Source organism: Peromyscus leucopus, chromosome 4 (genome assembly GCF_004664715.2).
Source record: "Peromyscus leucopus breed LL Stock chromosome 4, UCI_PerLeu_2.1, whole genome shotgun sequence".
Lineage (NCBI taxonomy): Eukaryota > Metazoa > Chordata > Mammalia > Rodentia > Cricetidae > Peromyscus > Peromyscus leucopus.
In genome coordinates this window covers 61,305,478-61,323,581 of record NC_051066.1, presented here as the reverse complement: position 1 = coordinate 61,323,581, position 18,104 = coordinate 61,305,478, and the positions used below count along the sequence as shown (strand labels likewise).

Sequence of the window (18,104 nt, the reverse complement as noted above, 5' to 3'; positions counted from 1 at the left end):
GTCTGGAGCCGGAACTCCAGCCAACTAGTTCCAAAGGCCTGCAAACCCACGTGATTGTGTTTATCACAGCAGTAACCCTGCTCCCGGTACCAATTTTTTTTTTTTGCATTAATTACTTTTCTGACTTCTGTGATGCAATGCCCAACAAAAGCAATTGAGGAAGGAAAGATTTGCTTTGGCTCATGGTTAGAGGGCATAATCCTTAGTGACAAGAAGGCGTGGCAGCAGGAGTGTGAGGGGACAGGGCACTGTTGCATCCTCAGTCAGGAAGCAGAGACAGGGGAATGCTGGTTCCACTTCCTTTCTCCTTTGTACTTGGTGAGTACTCCAGCCTATGGAATGGTACTGTCTACTTCCAGGGTTGGTCTTCACCCGTCAGTGAAATCTCTTTGGAAGAGTCCTCAAAGGCATGCCCATAAGTCGGTATCCTGGGTGTTTTAAGTCAAATCAAGTTGACATTCAAGATTAACCATAATAATCCACTTTCTTTTTCACCTTACTTTGCAACTTTAAAAAATAATGGCCCGTCCCATTAAGCTTTACATTTGATAGTTTAAAATATATATATATGTATGTTCTCTGGAAAGAAGAATTTTTAAAAATTGAAATTGCTTTCATAATCAACTCCAGAGTTTAAAAAACCATAGGAAACAACACATATTTTAAAGTAGGTTAAAAATACTGTTTGGCTCACTGGAAGAAATTGGCATATTTATTCAGTCAGTTCATCACACTGAGATCAATACAAAGGATATTTGTATGGTAGCTTAAAAATAGTAATATATTTTAATAAAATTCTCAATCTAAAGTACAAGTTTTCATACTAGAACTCCCCTTGGGCCATTAGAAAGTCTTCAGTTCTCCAAATGACTCATTTGACAGAAATGCTTGTGAAGACCATGTCTGCTATGAAGACCCCAACTACAGGTATCATACAGAATAGTACCTTTCATTTGAGGAAGAACTTCTTTGGAGTTCTATATCTCCTGTTGATTATGCAGTGACTGTGCCCTATCTAGGCGCAATAGGACTGGAGATACACTTAGTTCAAAATAAGCTTTGGTTGAGGGTATGAATGTAGCTCAGTTGGTAGAGTGTGCCTAACATGCAAGAAGCCTGGGTCCCAGCCCCAGCTCAAGAAATCATGTAAAACCTAAAACCAGGAATGGTGGCACTTGCTTGTAACCTCAGCACTCAGGAGGTAGAAACAGGAGGGTCAGTTCACAGTCATCCTTGACTACATGGGGAGTCCAAGGTCAGTCTGGGCTATCTGAGCCCCTGTCTCAAAATAAATAAATTAGCTTAGATTGTTGGTTTGGACAAGACTGGAAAGAGGACCTCCAAGGACTCTTCCAGTGTCATATTCAGGATCTAGGGGAGCCACCTGAGAGGTATCAGCTCCTCTGAGGAGCCTGAATAACTTACTCTTGTAATAGAGCCAGAAGTACAAGGCAGGCAAAACTGCCCTGTTGGACCCTGGGTAACGTTCTCAGAGAGCCCAAAGAAAACTGCCATCGGGAGACAGATGACATCCGTGCCAAGCAGGGCACTGCCTAAGTTCTGTCACATCTCTCCGCCTGGCCCCCACCACCCTCTCATACAGCAGTAGATATACAGACACTCCAGGCCACACTGATGGTGTGGTGGGGAGGCCACAAAATCATCTTTCTGAATGCTCGGATAAGAGAAGAGGGCACACACCGTGGTTTCTGTGACATGGTGATTTCATGCTGTTGTTTAAATCTCACAAAGCTACCTAGCGGTAGGACTGACCCTCATCTCCCCATGTGCGTAACATTCTGTGTTTTGTCTGTTCCGCACCCATTCTAGAAGGTCGGTGCTGCAATCCTTCCACTGTCTTGACGAGAAAAGGCAGGCTCGTTGAGTTCACTCTGCCACTGTCACACATCTAGTACATGCGGGTCCTGGATGTGAATAAATTTTCTTGAATGATATCTACCGCAATCAGGAAAGCTAGGGACATCCACGCTTGTTAATTTTCAGTAACGCGTGCATAGGTGATTGATACTTTCCACCCTGCTGAAAAACAAAGAACCCGAGTTCCTGGGGTATGAAAATACTAGCAGATGCCAGTGGCACAATCCACAGCCTGGCCTCTTGCCTCCCAGAGAAGTTCATGTGTCTCTCCCTCCAACAGAAGCCAGATTTCTCACCACTCTTTTGTTGCCATTGGCTCTGGAGAGAGAGGAATTATTCAGACAAGATTGGCCTTGCTTTAAGCCGCACATCTGATACCCAGGGGCAGCTAGAGACCTGCGCTTCCATCACTAATTACTTCTCCGGCTCATTTCTATGCCTCCACCTCCCTGCTTTCTGCAGCTCTTTGCCTGCAGAATCATTGATTTTGGTATTGTCTAGGTGTTAAAGATCCCGTGGGCACATCTAGACAAAGCTGTCCCTTTCCAGAGAGGAAACAGACGCTCTGAAGGGGAAGTAATTTGTCGAAGATCATGAGAGCATCTTAGTGTAGCCTTAGAGGTCACTCTGTCCAAGCTCCTGGCATCTGTTTTCCTAAAACACAACCCCAAACAAAAGGTTACTTCATAAGGTGGCCTCTTGGTCATGAGTCAGGTCCAGTTACTGGAAAAGTGGCCTCAGGATGCATCTCTCTTCAATTCTTACCTAATGGACTTGGTTCTCTCCATTTAAGTTAATTTTTGTGTGATCCCTAATGGGTTTTGTTCTTCCCCACATGCAGCTTGGTTGAGAGACTATTTTGGTTTTACATGTAGGTTTGTCTATTCTGTATAGTTAGATATTCTAAAGCTCTCTTAACTTACTGTTTTGTTTTGTTTTGTTTTTTTTAAGCTTTTTTCCAAGCATATTGAGAGTGCAGTTGCTAAGGTTGTCTGGATTTGTGGTGGACAAAGTTTAGCCATATCTAAAAATAAGAACTAGCAGCTCAACAGTATACAGATAAAAGACAATCCCCCTTCACTCCCCCAGAGGCAGGAGGTGGCATCCTGTAGCTTAGACACAGGACTCGGGTGGAATCTTGCAGCCCAGGTATGCCCTCTGTTCACCTCAGTTCAGTACAGGATTTTAAATTGGACTAATTGTTGTATGTGAGTATGTGAGCATGGTGAGTTTGTGAGAGCATACATGTGTTTGTTAGTGATTAAGTGTTTTAGGCCAAGTGAGAGCAAGTCTCTGTGTGTGTGTGTGTGTGTGTGTGTGTGTGTGCATGTGTGTGTGCATGTGTGAGCATTGGTGATTTAACGACAGATTTATAACATCATATCTATCGGGGGCTCAGCAGGAACCAAATGACAGACTTTAATTGAGTAATTGGAGGAGAGCTTAATAAAGGGGCTGCTTTGAAAGTGTGGGCAGGGTGCAGGGAAATCACAGGGCCTGCGAAAGGGGCTAGAGCTCCAGAGGCATGAGCATGTGAGGAGCGGGAAGCCCCACCAGCAGCCAGAACAGAGAGGCAAAGCAGCCCACCAAGGCAGGGAGAAGCTTGGACCAGGGGACACATGTGAGATCCAGTCCAAGTCCCTCTGCTGCCTTGTGGAGGTCTCCAAACCCTTTATGCCCCCAATGGAAGTATGAAACATTGCCCAGTAAAAAGGCGTGTACTCGCAGACACAAGCAATTTTTCAGGAGATTTGTGTTTTGTTCTTAGAGGCCATTTTATCTACAAATAGAAGTTTTCTTAAAAGATGCTTTTTTAGGCTAGGGATGTAGCTCAGTGGTAGGGTACTTTCCTAGCATGTGCAAGGCCCTGGGTTCAGTCCCTAGCATGCCTCCAAAAGATATTTGTCTACAAATATAAGACCTACACAGAGTAGTAACATAGGCTCCTTTTCTTCATACAGTCCTGATCCCTCACAGGAGTTAGCATCCTAGATGGCCAGGTCGGGGGAGGGGTGTTTTCAGTCAGTTATACATTTATATATATGCAACCTAAAATTCCATGTCTTTGAAGACCTCAAAAACTCACCTCTGGTCCTCATCTGGAGAGATGGCTTTAGTGATTAAGAGAACTTGCTATTCTTTCAAAGGACCTGGGTTCAATTCCCACCATCCATGTGGCAGTTCACAACTATCTGTAACTCCAGTTCCAGGGGATCCGGTACCCTCACACAGACATACATGCAGGCAAAACCCCAATCAGGGTGTGTGTGTGTGTGTGTGTGTGTGTGTGTGTGTGTGTGTATAATCTTTTATTTTTTAAAAAAAAAGCCCTCAGCGTTGAATCTGTGAGGTCCTTTCACACCTATACCTGTGCTTTGACCTCATTCACAAACCACCACACCTTTCCACCGAGAAAGGTTTTGAAACTTGCCAGAAATGACCCGACTTCATCAAGGCTCAGAGCCTGAGACCTGGTTTGTATTCATTTCTTCTAGCATACTTCCAACCATTATGTGACTTGCTTATGAGAGTTACCCTGTGCTGACTGCTGGGGGTGGGGGTGGGGAACAGAAGCACTTTTAATGACGTCTGATTTCTCAGTTCCCCTCTGAGAGTTCCTAAGACAGCATTGCTACTAAAAGGCAACACGGTTTTGGATTTCCTCTCTCCGCGTCTGGGACCAAAAAAACCCAAACCACTTGTTCATCTGCTAGCTATTCCTCGTGTGCTCGTGTGCTAGGTGTTTCCAGCAGGCGTTCCATGTTGGAAATGCACCACCGACAGCAGCTTTCATGAAGCTCAGGATTTGGCCTGGTTCCCCTTCCATAGCACAGCATGCAGATCCCCAAGCTCCCAGGCCAACTGACAGACAGAGCTGAAGTGGGCCCTGGCTTTCATCATTCCCTCTGCAATCTGGATTTCCCCTCCTCTTCTCAAAAGCCACAGAGTATGTGTTTGCAAGGCAGCCACTTCCACAGAAAACCGTAATTGGGAAGGCCTCTTCCATGAGGTGTGCTTGCATGTCCCCATGGTCCTTTTCCTTTTTCACCTTTCTGTGATGTCCGTGGGAGAGGGGACCATTGGTCCAGGTGCGTATAGCCCTTTTTAACACCCATGTCCGTCTGGCAGCACAGAAATCAGTGTTATTAACAGAAAAATAGGATCTTAAACTTGTTGAGTGCTGACCAAGGAGCCAAGGGCGTTATCTCTTCACCTCTGAGAAACTCTGGGCCTCGGGGGTCTCATTTACCTGGACATGGCCACATACCTTATCTAGAACCAAAGAAGGCATTCAAAGGCCGTCAGCCTGGCCCCACAGCCTACACTTGTAGCTACAAGTAAGCTAGTAGGACCAGTAAGGTTGTCCCCCACCCTCTGCTTCCCCGGGTGGCCCAGGCTGGGCTGCAGCTCATTATGCAAGCCAGGCTAGTTTCTAACTCACACTAACCCTCCTACTCTCCTGATGCCGGGATGACAGGTGTGTACCACCACAGCCAGCTAGTGATATGTTTTTAAAAACCAACAGCAGACAACTTTTTAAAAGGCTGCTTTTGCAGTTGATCAGGTCCATAGACTCTAAATAAATAAACCTGGCTTTGGGCCTGTCTCTCAGGGGAGGAGTCCCAGCAGGCTCTGAGGATGTGGCCCCCATCCCAGATGCAAAGAGACTGCCAGGCGATATTTTCCTATCGGTACAGAATCAACTGTAAAAGTGTGTTTCAGCTGGCAAAATTACTTCCCAGCAGGCAAAGCTTTGCTGAGAACGGCACCTCCTTCACAGAGAAACCCAAATCCCAGGCCTGGATTTTCCCTCCCAAGTCAGCCCAGATCCTGCATGTTTGTTGCTGTTTTTTTCCTGCTGGTTTAACAGTTTGGGTCCTGGTTTACGAAGGAGTTTCCACTACTCTATGGGAGGACAAATCATTTCTAAACAGATATGAGTGCTTCCAAGGGATTTGTACACCGTGATAAAAAACCTTCTCCATTCAGCAAACATTACTGAATGTCAGCTCAGCATGGGGAAGCCCTTGCAATGGTTGGCACTACTTAAAGCTAAATTTGGCTGCATGCATCCTTGCACAGGAGCATTCAGGCAGGCCCCAAGAGGGGAAACTCTCGTGGATAATGAGGGGATGGCTTTGAAGGTCTCTTTCAGCTTCTGGTTCTATCACATGCTGAGCTTCATGGCTGACGGAGAGTGGAATGAGGCCAGTTCCTGTGATCAAGAGAATGATGAACCTAAACCCCAATAGCAAAGCTGTTTATACATAAAAATGCAGGCAGCCCTCCTTAACTGTGGGTTCCGCATCTGTGGACGCTACCAAACATAGATGAAAGATACTTGAGGAAGCGATTGTACCTGCCCCAAAGAAGAGCAGGCTTTGTTTCCTTCTTATACCCTAAACAATACAGCATGGCCACTATTTGACAGAATATACACTTCGTCAGGCATTATAAGTTACCTAGGGAGGATCTAACACATGCAGGGCAATGTGCATAGTTTATAGACAAACACTGTACCATTTTATATAAGTTCTACAGGGCTCCTGGAATCAACCTCCTGGGACTGCTGAAGGGTGACTAAGAATAATAATTAAGATGAAGCTGGGAATGGAACTCAGCTGTAGACTGCTTGCTTAGTGTACACAAAGCCCTGATGCCCAACACAGAATAAAATCAGACATGGTGGTGCACACCTGGAATCATTTGGGAGGTGGAGGCAGGAGGATCCTAAATTCAAGGTCATTCTCAGCTACATATTGAGTTTGAGGCCAGGCTGGCCTACAGAAGACAAACAAAAAGAATAATCTGTCTGCCTTTAAACCTAGTCATCTTGGTCTACATAGTGAGCTCCAGGCCAACCAGGGCAGGTTAGACTACATAGTAAGACCTTGTCTCAATAACAGTCTTCTTCATCATCATCATCATCATCACCACCATCAAACAAGGGTGAAGTAGTTAGAGCCCAGGATATGGATTCAAATCAAGGACACTTGGTGTGATTGAGAGCAAGTCTCATCCCCTCTGTGGGCCTGTTTCCGTTTCTGTAAAACGGACTATAAAACCTTTTTAAACTCTGGCAGCCTAAATTAACACACATAGGTGTCTAGGATTGGGGGCCGGGGAAGGGCTTTGGAAGCTGGGGCTGCTGAAGTGTGCACTGTTATTTATAGCCCTGTCACACTGGGATGGAGCTTCAACCCTGCCCCACAGAAGCACATCTGACAAATGATTTATTACAGCAATTGACGTTTGTACTTACTCATCCTTTATCCGTTCCTGCTAACGGCACAAGGGAACACGTGTGAAGCATCACAGTACTGTCAGGCCACAAAACGGCTCAGTTCGGTCCAGTGTCAGGGATTGGTCTGCCTGGTCACAGAACAGGTGTCTCTGTGAAGGTCTCAGTAAGAAAGTGCATTGAGCCAGGGCTTGGGAAGAACTGTACACCCAAGGAACCAACCCTGGAGCCGAAGCAGATGGGGAGGAACACACAGGGCCATTGCCACCCTAGATTGTAGTCATCATGGGAGGACTAGATGCCCAGATTTAAACCAGAAGCAGCAATCACAAACAGAAAGAGCCACTGGCAAAACCAAGACAGGGCTGGGAAGCAGTAGGCAGAAGAAATACCCACCTCTTCCTCCTGCTCTCTTCTAGTCGCCAGCCAGTACCACTCATCAACCACACCTCCAGAAACCAGAGGGCAAGGCGGCAGACCCCAGAGAGCAGTGACTCATTCTAGTCAGCTGTCCTCAACCTTCCTAACGCTGCGACCCTTTAATACAGTTCCCCACGTTGTAGTGACCCCCAGCCATAAAATTATTTTATTGCTATTTCATAACTAATTTCGCTGATGTTATGAATCATAATGTAAACTTCAGATATGTGACTTCTGTGAAAGGATCATTCGCCCCCACTCCCCCATACCTCACCCCACCCTCATCCCCACCCCAAAGGGGTTGCGACCCTCATGTTGAGAACCCCTGCTCTAGAGGCAAGAGAGGAGCAGCGCACAGCAGCTTCCTGCGTGTGTCTGGCGCAGCAGCCTTTCTATGTTGGCCTGGTAGTGATGCCTCTCCTCCCTAACAGCTCCAGCCCTGGTTCTCCTCTTCTTCTTACCCTTCTCAGCTCAGTACTGGCAGTTGCTCGAGCTGTCTCTCTAATACTTGAGATCACAAGTCACAGGCAGGGGGGGCTTTCCTCCGCAAGGCAACTGGGGTGCTGTTGGAAGCACCTAGTTAACAAGCGCCCCGCCCCCTCTGAAGCCGCCATCAACTCCTTTTCGGTTTCTGCCTTAAGGAAGTAGCAGACTCTGGATTTGAGCAGCCTGAGTTCAGATCCCAACCGTGTCCCTTACCTGACAGTTTTTGTGCTTTTCTGTGGCTTGTAAAATCAAAGAGAGTTTGGGTGGGGTGGTATACACCATGAAATGTCAACACTCAGGAGACAGAGGCAGGAAGAATACCACAACCATCCTAGACTACATAGAGTTCCAGGCCAGCCAAACTACGTAGCGAGACTCCATCTCAAAAGCAGCAGCAACAACAAAAAAACAGAACAAATAAACAAAAACAAAAAAAGTAAAGGAAGTGAAAATAAACAGGACACACACACACACACACACCCTACTGATTCAATTTTGTGTTTAGGGATTGCCACTTAGGATTGAACAACACATCAGGGGACTGATTCCTGGAGAAAATTGATTCGTCCTCTGTCGGCAGCCATTGACTACCTGTAATACTTCAGGGGGGTGAGGCCTTGGAAAATGTTCCCCACTGACACTGGCATGTCAGCAGGTCTTGTTTAGACAACTATATTGTTGTGATTTCGTGCATACAGCCTCCCTGTCTAGAAAATCGTATCTAACAGCAGGAGTCCTGGTCCTCTGGCTCTTACAGTCTTTCCAGCCCCCTCTCCCATGCTCTGAGGCTTGGGTGTATGTAAGGATTGTGTTGTATCAGTTGGGGATAGGCATCCCATAGTTAGTTGTTCTCTATATTTTGACTATTTGTGGCTTTCTGTAATGGTCTCTATCATCTGCAAAATGAAACTCCTTTTATGAGAGCTGAGAGCTACCCTTACCTGTAAGTATAAGGATTAGTATTTAGAATACAGTTAGGAGATATACTGGCTTAGAAAAGTGGCAGTAGTCGGTTCTCCTCTGAAATCTATGACCGCTAGCTCTGGGTGGTTGGCTAGGTTTACAATATGAGACATGATTTCCTTCCAGAAAGCCTTAAGTCCAATTAGACAGTTGTTGGTTACCACCAAGATATAAGTACCACTGTTACACCGTTAGTGATATCTTGCCCTGCTGGTCATTGTTGTGATTCATAGGCTTTACAGCTGGATAGACCCACTGATTGCCTTTTTCCTTTGGCAGCTTGTATAGCACCTTGAGATACTATGAGAGCCAGTCCTCAGGAAAGAGGCTGCAGGTCATTTCTAGCTTAATGCTTCCAAGTTCTGTGTTCAGAGTGCGCTAAAGTCTTACTTTCGTAAGCTAGAAGACACCAAGGACAATGATGGTAACCTCTTGGGCTCCCCTGACCAGCAACTCAGAGGGAGGTTTCTCATGCCTAGCACTGTGGTTTTTATTAAATAGTCTATGGCTCTTGTGGGAAGCATTATCACTCCATTTAACATATGTATTAATATGTTATATATATATATATATATATATATATATATATATATATATGTAAGCTTATAAAACAGTGTGTTTCCCAATAGCTTTTAAAAAAAAAAAAAAAACATCTTTAGTGTTATTTATCTCTCCTTTCTCCCTCTCCTGGCTCTCCCTAAGTATTCCCCTCTCTCTTCCATCCCTAGTTAATCCCCTTAACCACCAGATGCTGATGTGTCCACCTTACAGATAGAGAAACTGATACAGAGAGAGAGAGAGAGAGAGAGAGAGAGAGAGAGAGAGAGAGAGAGATTTCCCAAGGTTGTATAAAGCACTTCAAGTAGCAAAGCAAGGATTCAGACCCTAGGACTGTCCCATGTCTAAGTCCCTATGCCACCTAGGGCTATTTGCACCCTGCTGAGCTGTTGTGAGGCCTAAAGGTAGCAGAGTGAGAAGCCTCTAGGCTGGGCGAAGCTTGTGTAAGTGCTCCACATACCTTCTGTCCTCTCTCCTCCCAACACGTCCCCCACCAGTGGCACCTACCTTCCCACCTAGCCAGCTGCCGGATCTAAATGTTTTCTGTTTGAGAGAGAAAACAGCATGTTGTTACCGCCATCCTAGTCCCATCTGCCAAATTGGGAGAATCTGGAGACGCCCAGCCAGCAGAAGGATGCCCAGAGGCTGGCACCGAGAAACTCAGTCTTTGCGGGGTTAAGAATCTGAGAAATTCATTTGCTGTTCCAGTAAGTGTTTCCTCCGCCCCTTGCTGGGATCACCAGACCAAACACAGGTGGTAATGTGGGCCTAGTAGCCCACAGACCACGCACCAGAGTAGTTCCAGAGCCTGGGTCCTGATGGAGATGGGACAGTAGGGCAGAGGAATTTCACCACTATAGCTCTCTGCACTGGCAAACCTGTTCTCTGGGGAATAGGATGCCATTGTCCGTAGAGTAAATTTTCCACTGTGGTCAAGCTACAAGGGTAAAGTCACTGAACGTGGGATTGGGAGGAGATGTATACAGTTGGTTGTCCTAGGCAGAGCAGGTGGACCGGGCCACAGCCGCCTCAGTCCGTCTCTACACTCTTGGCTTCTCCAAAAGCACATGTCCTTTCCCACAAAAGATCCTGCTGTTCTCTCAGCCAGGGCTGCTGCCTCCAACTCTCACCTATCCCTCCGGTCTCAGTGTGCTTTGCCTACAGTCGAGTCTAGGCCAGAAGTCTTCGCCTAGCCGGGCAGTGGCGGCGCACGCTTTTAATCCCAGCACTCGGGAAGCAGAGACAGGCAGATCTCTGTGAGTTCAAGGCCAGCCTGGTCTACAGAGTGAGTTCCAGGACAGGCTCCAAAACTACACAGAGAAACCCTGTCTCAAAAAATAAAGTAAGAGAAAGAAATAAAAGAAAAAACAAAAGTCTTCACCTACCGCTGCGCTCTTAGACTGGCGTTCTTCAGCTTCCCAGGCCCTCTCTGTGCCCCATTTTGGACTGTGTGACTGACTGATAGTTCCCTCCCTCTCACAGCACTAGAGCTCATCAGTGTGTCAGTGGTGCCCAGTGCCCAGTGCCCAGTAGGCACTCTAAGCACTGATTAACTACTGAAAAATGAGAGCTTGTCTGAGCTTGCGCCTTAATGAATGAATAGGTGAATTCGCAGGGTGGTGAGGAAGGAGGGGAGCAGCATGAGCCGAAGCTCCACATGTCTGTGGCACATGTTCGGGACTTGCAGGAAGGCAGGCGTGTGCTGTGGGAGGGAGGACCGTGTGGTAGGAAACAGAGACGCTCATGTTAGCAGGGCCTGTGCTCCAGGCCACGGTGCTGAGTGGCAGTGTTTTATCGTCAGCCCCACTTCCTGGCCGAGACCTTCAGAACGAGCGGGATCAGAGCGGGGCTCCAGCAGAGGCCAGCCTTTCCGTCTGCGTCTGCAGGGGAACAGGTCCCGTCTTCCCACTGTGAGCGGCCCTCCTGTGCTTCCTGGGTTCATCCTAGTCAGCAGCACCAGCAAATGCAATAGACCCTCCTAAGCACGGACAGAAGTTCCTCCCTCAGTCAGGACCTAATCAGGGAGGGAGGGCCGAGAACAATCTAGAATTCTGACCATCCTGTTCCGTTTTCTGTTACCATAGCTGGGGAAGGACAGAGAAAAGGGTTTATTTTGAGTTACGATTCTGGGTCAAGGTGGAGGGGACATCTGGAGATGGTCTTGCTGTCCGAGTTATGAGGCAGCACAGGACATCCCATAATGACAGGCAGGTAGCATTCAAGAGACCGGCTGGACCTGCTGTTACAGCATGCCCACTCCTTGTTTTTGGTTTTTGGTTTTTGGTTTTGTTTTGGAGGCAGGGTCTCTCTACATAGCTCTAGCTGTACTAGAACTCACTCTGTAGACCAGGCTAGCCTAGAACTCACAGAGATCCACCTGCCTCTGCCTCCTAAATGCTGGGATTAAAAGTGTGTGCCACCACACCCAGTCACACGTTTTTTTTTTTAAGTTGTATTTATTTCTATTTCATGTGTATGGGTGTTTTGCCTGCATGTATGTATGTACACCATATGTGTGCCTGGTGTCTGTAGAGGTCAAAAGACATCAGATCCCACAGAACTGGAGTTACAGAGAGTTGTGAACCGCCATGTGGGTGCTGGGAACTGAACCTAGGTTCTCTGCAGGAGCAGCAAGTACTCTTAACTGCTGAGCCACCTCCCAGCCCCAACACATCCATTCTTGCTATAACTCTTTAACCCATTTACCTGTTAATCACAAGAACAGAGATTCATGAGGAGAGGGCCTGATCACCTCTTAAAGGTCCTGTCCATCCCACTTAATGTCTTACCATGGAGATTCAGTTTCAACATGCATTTCAAAGGCGACAAACCATGTTAAACCACGGTGCCGGCTAAGAGCATGGACTCTGCACCTGGACGGACTGGGCTTGGATTCCAGATTCACTCTCCTGACTATTGCCTTTTATGGCTTAGACTTTTTAACCCCTCTGATCCTGCCTATTCATCTGTAAAGTAAGAAGAGCAACAGGACTTAATGTCACGGGGGTGGTTGTGAATAAAGTGAATTGGTAAGTGTAAAACACTTGGTACAGTGCTGGTACCTAGTACTCAGGATGTGCTGGCAGCTACAGTATTACAGAGAACTCTGTGGGTGCTATGTACTATGCACTACATAGTAAGAATTTAGTATATGTTAGCAACAATTGTTACTAATATTATTATCTCTAGGAGCAAGGAGAGTTATGGCAAATAAAGATAATATTCTTTATCTTGGCCTTAGGGTAAGAAGCTTAGCTCTCTTAATTCATTCTCTCCATAGCCCACTCCCTCCTTTTTAGTAAAAGTAAAAGTCTCGGGGAGGTTGGGCGACTTGCTCAGGGACAAAATGCTAGTTTAAGAAGAGCCAAGTGGCATCCTCAGATCTCGGACCTTCATAGAGAGCTTATTCCTAGGAATGACCCATTTGGTCTCATCCTCCCCAACTCTCACTCAGTCTTTGTCCTTTAGAAAAGCACTTCTCACTGTGCCTCAGTCTTCTCATAAAGATAAAACTAGTGAGGACGGTTGTAACAGTCAGGATAGGTATTGATAACTGCTGTAACAAACAGTCCTCTCACCGGTGGATTAACATTGTGGGTCAGGGATGTTGGAGGGCTTTGTAGAGTCATTCTGGGCTCTAGTCTCCTGCCTGCCATCTTGACTCGGTCTCCATCAAGATTGCCTCATCAATTCCCCTGGTTCCTAAATAGTTAGCCATTAGATGGCGGGAGGCAGGAGCAGGAGAACACAGAAGGTACACTGCACTGAACCATCTCAGCCCCAGGTAACAAGCCTCACTTCCATCCACATTACAAGAGCCAGTGATGGAGCACCAGCCAGGTATGAGGGACAGGGAAATCAGGTCCAAGTGTGACTCAACAAGAAGATACCCCAAGCCCTTGTGATCTGAGCCATCCCCTGCCTCAGGGATGAGACAGCTTCTGTGATCTTTGGCTCCACTGGAGTGGAGTCTGGACCCTGCAGAGTCCAGCCCTATCTGTAGCCCTAGACCCTCCTCCCTGAGCTCTGCAATTCCTCCCGCCCAGCAGGAAGAGAAGCCTTCCCTGCCAAGCCTCCTTGAGGGTGGGTGGCTGGTGAGATAATGATCTTACCACGCTTATTGCCTCTTGGAAGGCAGGTGCTGGAAGAAAACCAAGTCCGCTCTGATTTCTCTCCCTGTTCCCTTCACATTCCTTCCCAGGATAAATTTAACCAGTGGAGCCTAGGATGCCAACTTCTTGTTCTCCGAGTCCATGTCAGAGCACTTGTCATGGATGCAGCCTTAGGCTGTACATGAAGGCTGCAGAACCACAGTCTCAACCCCAGCCCCGCCTCAAACATCTGGGATTCATCCCCGCTCCCCATGCCCAGTTGCCACGAGCACATCTCTGTGACAAGGACCTTGAATTCTCCAGTTGTGTGAGAATGTAGAATTTAGAAGGGCTTGCAGACCTTGCACCCGGGTGCTTACATCATTAAAACTAGCTAAAGACAGATGGTTCAGAGATTCCAAGCTTGGGCTGTGGAGTCCTAGAATCAGAAGTCATCAGAATCCTGACTCAAGCAAGTTACCTGCTCATCTCTCTCGTCTATAAAATGGGTCAACAACAGTGCATTATTCATGAGGTTAACTGGGGTATTCTACATATATTTCTGGGGCTTTATAAATAGTGGGTGCTGAGATGGTCATGGTCTGTCTGGTCTACATACCCTCAAGGCAGCCTGAAAGCCATAGGCTTCTGAAATCTTCTGTCTATTTCAAACATTTCTTTGAGCTATCCCTGGAGGTCTCCTTGAAGGTCTGGGCTCTTGGGTCTCAGGGAGCTAGACCTGTTACCCTTCCTGCAGTCCCTTCCACTGCTGCATTTGAACACACACTGCCTGGCTTTGACCTGTATGGAGTCCTCCCACTGTTACCCAGACAACACTTACCAGAGTTAAAGATGGTCTCATTCCTCACGCATTCCCCTGACCCCCAAGCCTTCCTCTCTTCCTGCTCAGTGGCTGTACTTCATCCAGTATCCCTCTTAGGTCACTGTCATTTTTACCCCGGGTCTCACTCTCTGGAGAAGACTCTCCTGCCTTCCCTCACTCTGTCCCTTCAGCTGCAGGGCCCACGGGAAACACCTGGCATCAGGCACCCTTGAGAATGCTTCCACTGAATGGTTCTCAGCCTTACTTGGTGGCAGGTTCAGCACTCAGGCCTAGCCCAGGCATGGGTAGGGGCAGAAACCTGCTCCCTGAACTTCCTGGACTGCTTCCTGATGACAGAAGCATCTGGGCCTGAGCTTCCCTGTCTGCAAAGTGGGGGCCGTTAGAGTAGGTATCCCAAGGGGACACGGGGGGGTGGGGGAGGCTCAAAAGGTGTGATTACGTGAAGAAGCAATGCACACGGGTACACATGGGACAAGAGGAGCCAACCTAGGTGGTGAAGGACCCCGAGCCTGGCAGCCTGTGGAAGCTGTTATCCCAGCGCTGGCATGGGCAAGCAAAGGGAGGAAAGCTCGGAATCTAGAGAAAGCTGAAGCCACTCTGTAAGCCTCTGTGGAAGCTAAGCCACTGCTGGAGGCTAAGCAGACTGAATACTCTGTCCTTTCTGCTCTCCTGTTGCTACTTCCTTTGGATGAACCCACCTAAAAGCCGAGCAGACTGCTTGGTAGAAGCAGCAAGAGACAGGCTCCCTGGGCCACAGCTGGGCAGAGAAAGACGGTGTCTGGTGGACAGAATATCTGTTGTGGGATTTCAGTAGTGTTCAGTGAGTCGGTCTCAGTGAGTATTCAGCTGCTTCTAACAGAGCTTTGACAGGACAGGGGCACCTCTATCTTATAGACATGGAAGCTGACACCCTGAGAGCTAAGAAACATTAAAGGCCATGCTGTTTGCAGGTGATGACTGTAGGATCCAGACTCATTTCTACCTGATGCTGGAGTTCCCCAACAGCAATTCCAATCCCAAGCCTAGCACTTACGAGCTTCGAAGCCACAGGCAGTTCCCCTCCCCGCCATAGGTGTCTGCAAATTAGGGTGTGAACGTCACCCTTCTGTGTGGGTACCACTGAGTCTGTGGGAAGAATGAAATGTGATCACTCCTATGAGCCCCCAGCTCACCACAAGGCATCCAGCAGCCAAAGCTGAGGGGCAAGAGACAAAGCAAAAGACTTGGGCAGAGCTAGTGCCGAGTTTCCAGTGGGAAATCCTGGGTACGTCATTTAACCTTGCAGAGCTTCGGAAAATATGAAAACCATTTCCTCTGCCATGGCATGGAGGCAAGGGTAGAATGAGGTGAGGGAGCAGGAAATGCTTTTCTCAGTTACGGTATAAAACATATTTCTTCAGCACATAACAATGGCCAACACCAGTGTCTGTTTCCTGTGCCCAGGGCTGTTCTACAACACTGCCACGTGTTCTCAGTTCTCATGGCAACCCCGTAGAGCAGGACTGTTTTATTGTTGCCACTCAAGATGCAGCCACTGAGTCTCAGGTTAAATAACATGTACACAGTTATAGGAGTCAGGCTTTGAGCCCAGGTAGGTTAAAGTTGGGCCCTGAGATACCCAAGCAAGCAGAACTAAGAAGCCTGGGGCCAGTTGTGGTCAGCTGTAGTTCAAGCTGTCATAAACATATAACTCAAAACGGGTAGAGAGGTTTTCAGAGATGGCTCAGTGGGTAGAGTGCTTGGTGCTCAAGCACAAGGGCCTGAGTTCCATGTCCAGCACTCACACTTTTAAAAGCCACATGTCTGTGATCCCAGTGCTGAGAGGGTGGAGATGAGCGGTTTCCAGGATCTCATTAACCAGCCAGGTTTAGTGAGAAACACTGTCTCAAAGATGAGGTGCAAGGCAGTCAAAGAAGACATCTGATGTTGACCTCAAGCTACACACATGCATAGGCCATGACATTCACACTCATGGGCACACACACACACACACACACACACACACACACACACCTTGTGTCGAGATTATTTTAAGAGGAGAGTCTTAGTTCTCACCAACGACGATGTTGGTTCTGTAGGTCCTAGGGATGGCCCCAGAATCTGTTGTTGAAGTCTCCTTATCAGTGCGGGAAGAACGATAGCAGGCATCTTAACCCACCATCAACTGCTTGATAATGACTACTGAGCTCTAAAGAACCCTAAGAGTTCAGGCAGGAGAATTCATAGGCAGACCCCGTTTCCCCTCTGGCCTCCAGGTTTGCCAAATACTACAAGATGGAGAATGGCAGCGAGTACCGCACACTCCTGAAGGCTTTTGGCATCCGCTTTGATGTGCTGGTGTATGGGAACGTGAGTCCTGGGATCCAGCAGATGAGGTGGTGGTGGGGGGTCCAATTCCTGCACTTGGGCCTTGAAGAGGCTCTCAGGGGAGGGGAGTCTTCAACTGGCCAACTGGCCGCATCTCCCATCAGCTCCCCATGCTATGTAGGGTGGAACGGTTTGACCCACTAAAAACTCTTCAGGCTCCACAGCCTCTGTAACAGGAGCCCAAGTTTAACCTCAGCCCTCACCTCCTCTCTGTTCAACCCTGGTCTTCATGCTTTGCTCTTTATACATACAGGCTGGCAAGTTCAACATCATCCCTACCATCATCAGCTCCGTGGCCGCCTTCACTTCTGTGGGAGTGGTAAGTTCAGTCTTTCCAGCCTCTTACAGGGCAGTCAGGGTGGGTCCAAGCCAGGCATGGTACTATCAAACAGCTCAGGGTAAGCCCTCCTCTGGGCTCCAACACCTGCTGCTAAGTAGCCCGGCTTGGGCATCTCCCGTCATTACCCCCCAAGGCCCATGGCCTCCAGAGACTGCATCCCTGTGTTCAGGTGCTTCTGTCTTATAAGAAAGTCCTGCCTCTCACCATGAAGGGAGGGAGAGACTCCATGTTTCCGCAGTCCTAGGATACCTTAGTGAGGACAGAGCCACCAGGCAAGGTGGGGACAAAGGCCCACTCCCAGGGACTCCTCCCCTAGCTCCCTCTGCTTCTCCCTTCACACTCTCTGTGCTTGTGAGCCAAGGGCATTTCTCAGTAGCTAGAGAGGTGGGCCATAGAGGATCCCGAAGAGCCTCCGGGCATTTTCTGAGAAGAGCCGTACAGTCGTCTCTCTGGAAGACTCAACCCCTTCAGGCCCCTCGCCTGACAATGCTTTGGCCACCTGTCTGCTGAAGCAGTCCGGCCCCGAGCTGGGCAGCACAGGGGCCATTGGAGCCCTGCCCATCTCAGAGCCGCTCTTTGAGCCTGCACGGCTGCTCTCCCTCCAGGGCACTGTTCTCTGTGACATCATCCTGCTCAATTTCCTCAAAGGGGCCGACCACTACAAAGCCAGGAAGTTTGAGGAGGTGAGTTGGGGGAAGAGACTGAAAAGCCAAGGAAGCAGAGCAGGAGGGCTGCTGGACCCCGGGGGACTCTCGATGGTTTACTGTGCGGGGTGTTCTGAACGGAAGTTCAGTGGGCCTCCATTAGTGTGTGGGGGCCAAGAGAGCGCTGGGCCGAGAATGGGCTCTTCGGGGATTTAGGGCTGGGTGGAGCTCAGGGGTCTGTTGCTTACCTAGCATGAACAAAGACACCAGC

At 48.2% G+C, this 18,104-nt stretch overlaps 1 protein-coding gene across 1 annotated transcript in view; it reads left to right on the top strand.

Annotated features, from left to right (window-relative positions):
* Positions 1–18,104, top strand: part of P2rx3 (purinergic receptor P2X 3) — a 36,656-nt gene that overhangs the window by 17,067 nt on the left and 1,485 nt on the right. The window contains exons 10-12 of the mRNA XM_028894222.2: positions 16,738–16,831; positions 17,103–17,168; positions 17,795–17,872. Coding sequence (XP_028750055.1) covers positions 16,738–16,831; positions 17,103–17,168; positions 17,795–17,872 — 238 coding nt within the window. The remainder of the gene's footprint in view (positions 1–16,737; positions 16,832–17,102; positions 17,169–17,794; positions 17,873–18,104) is intronic.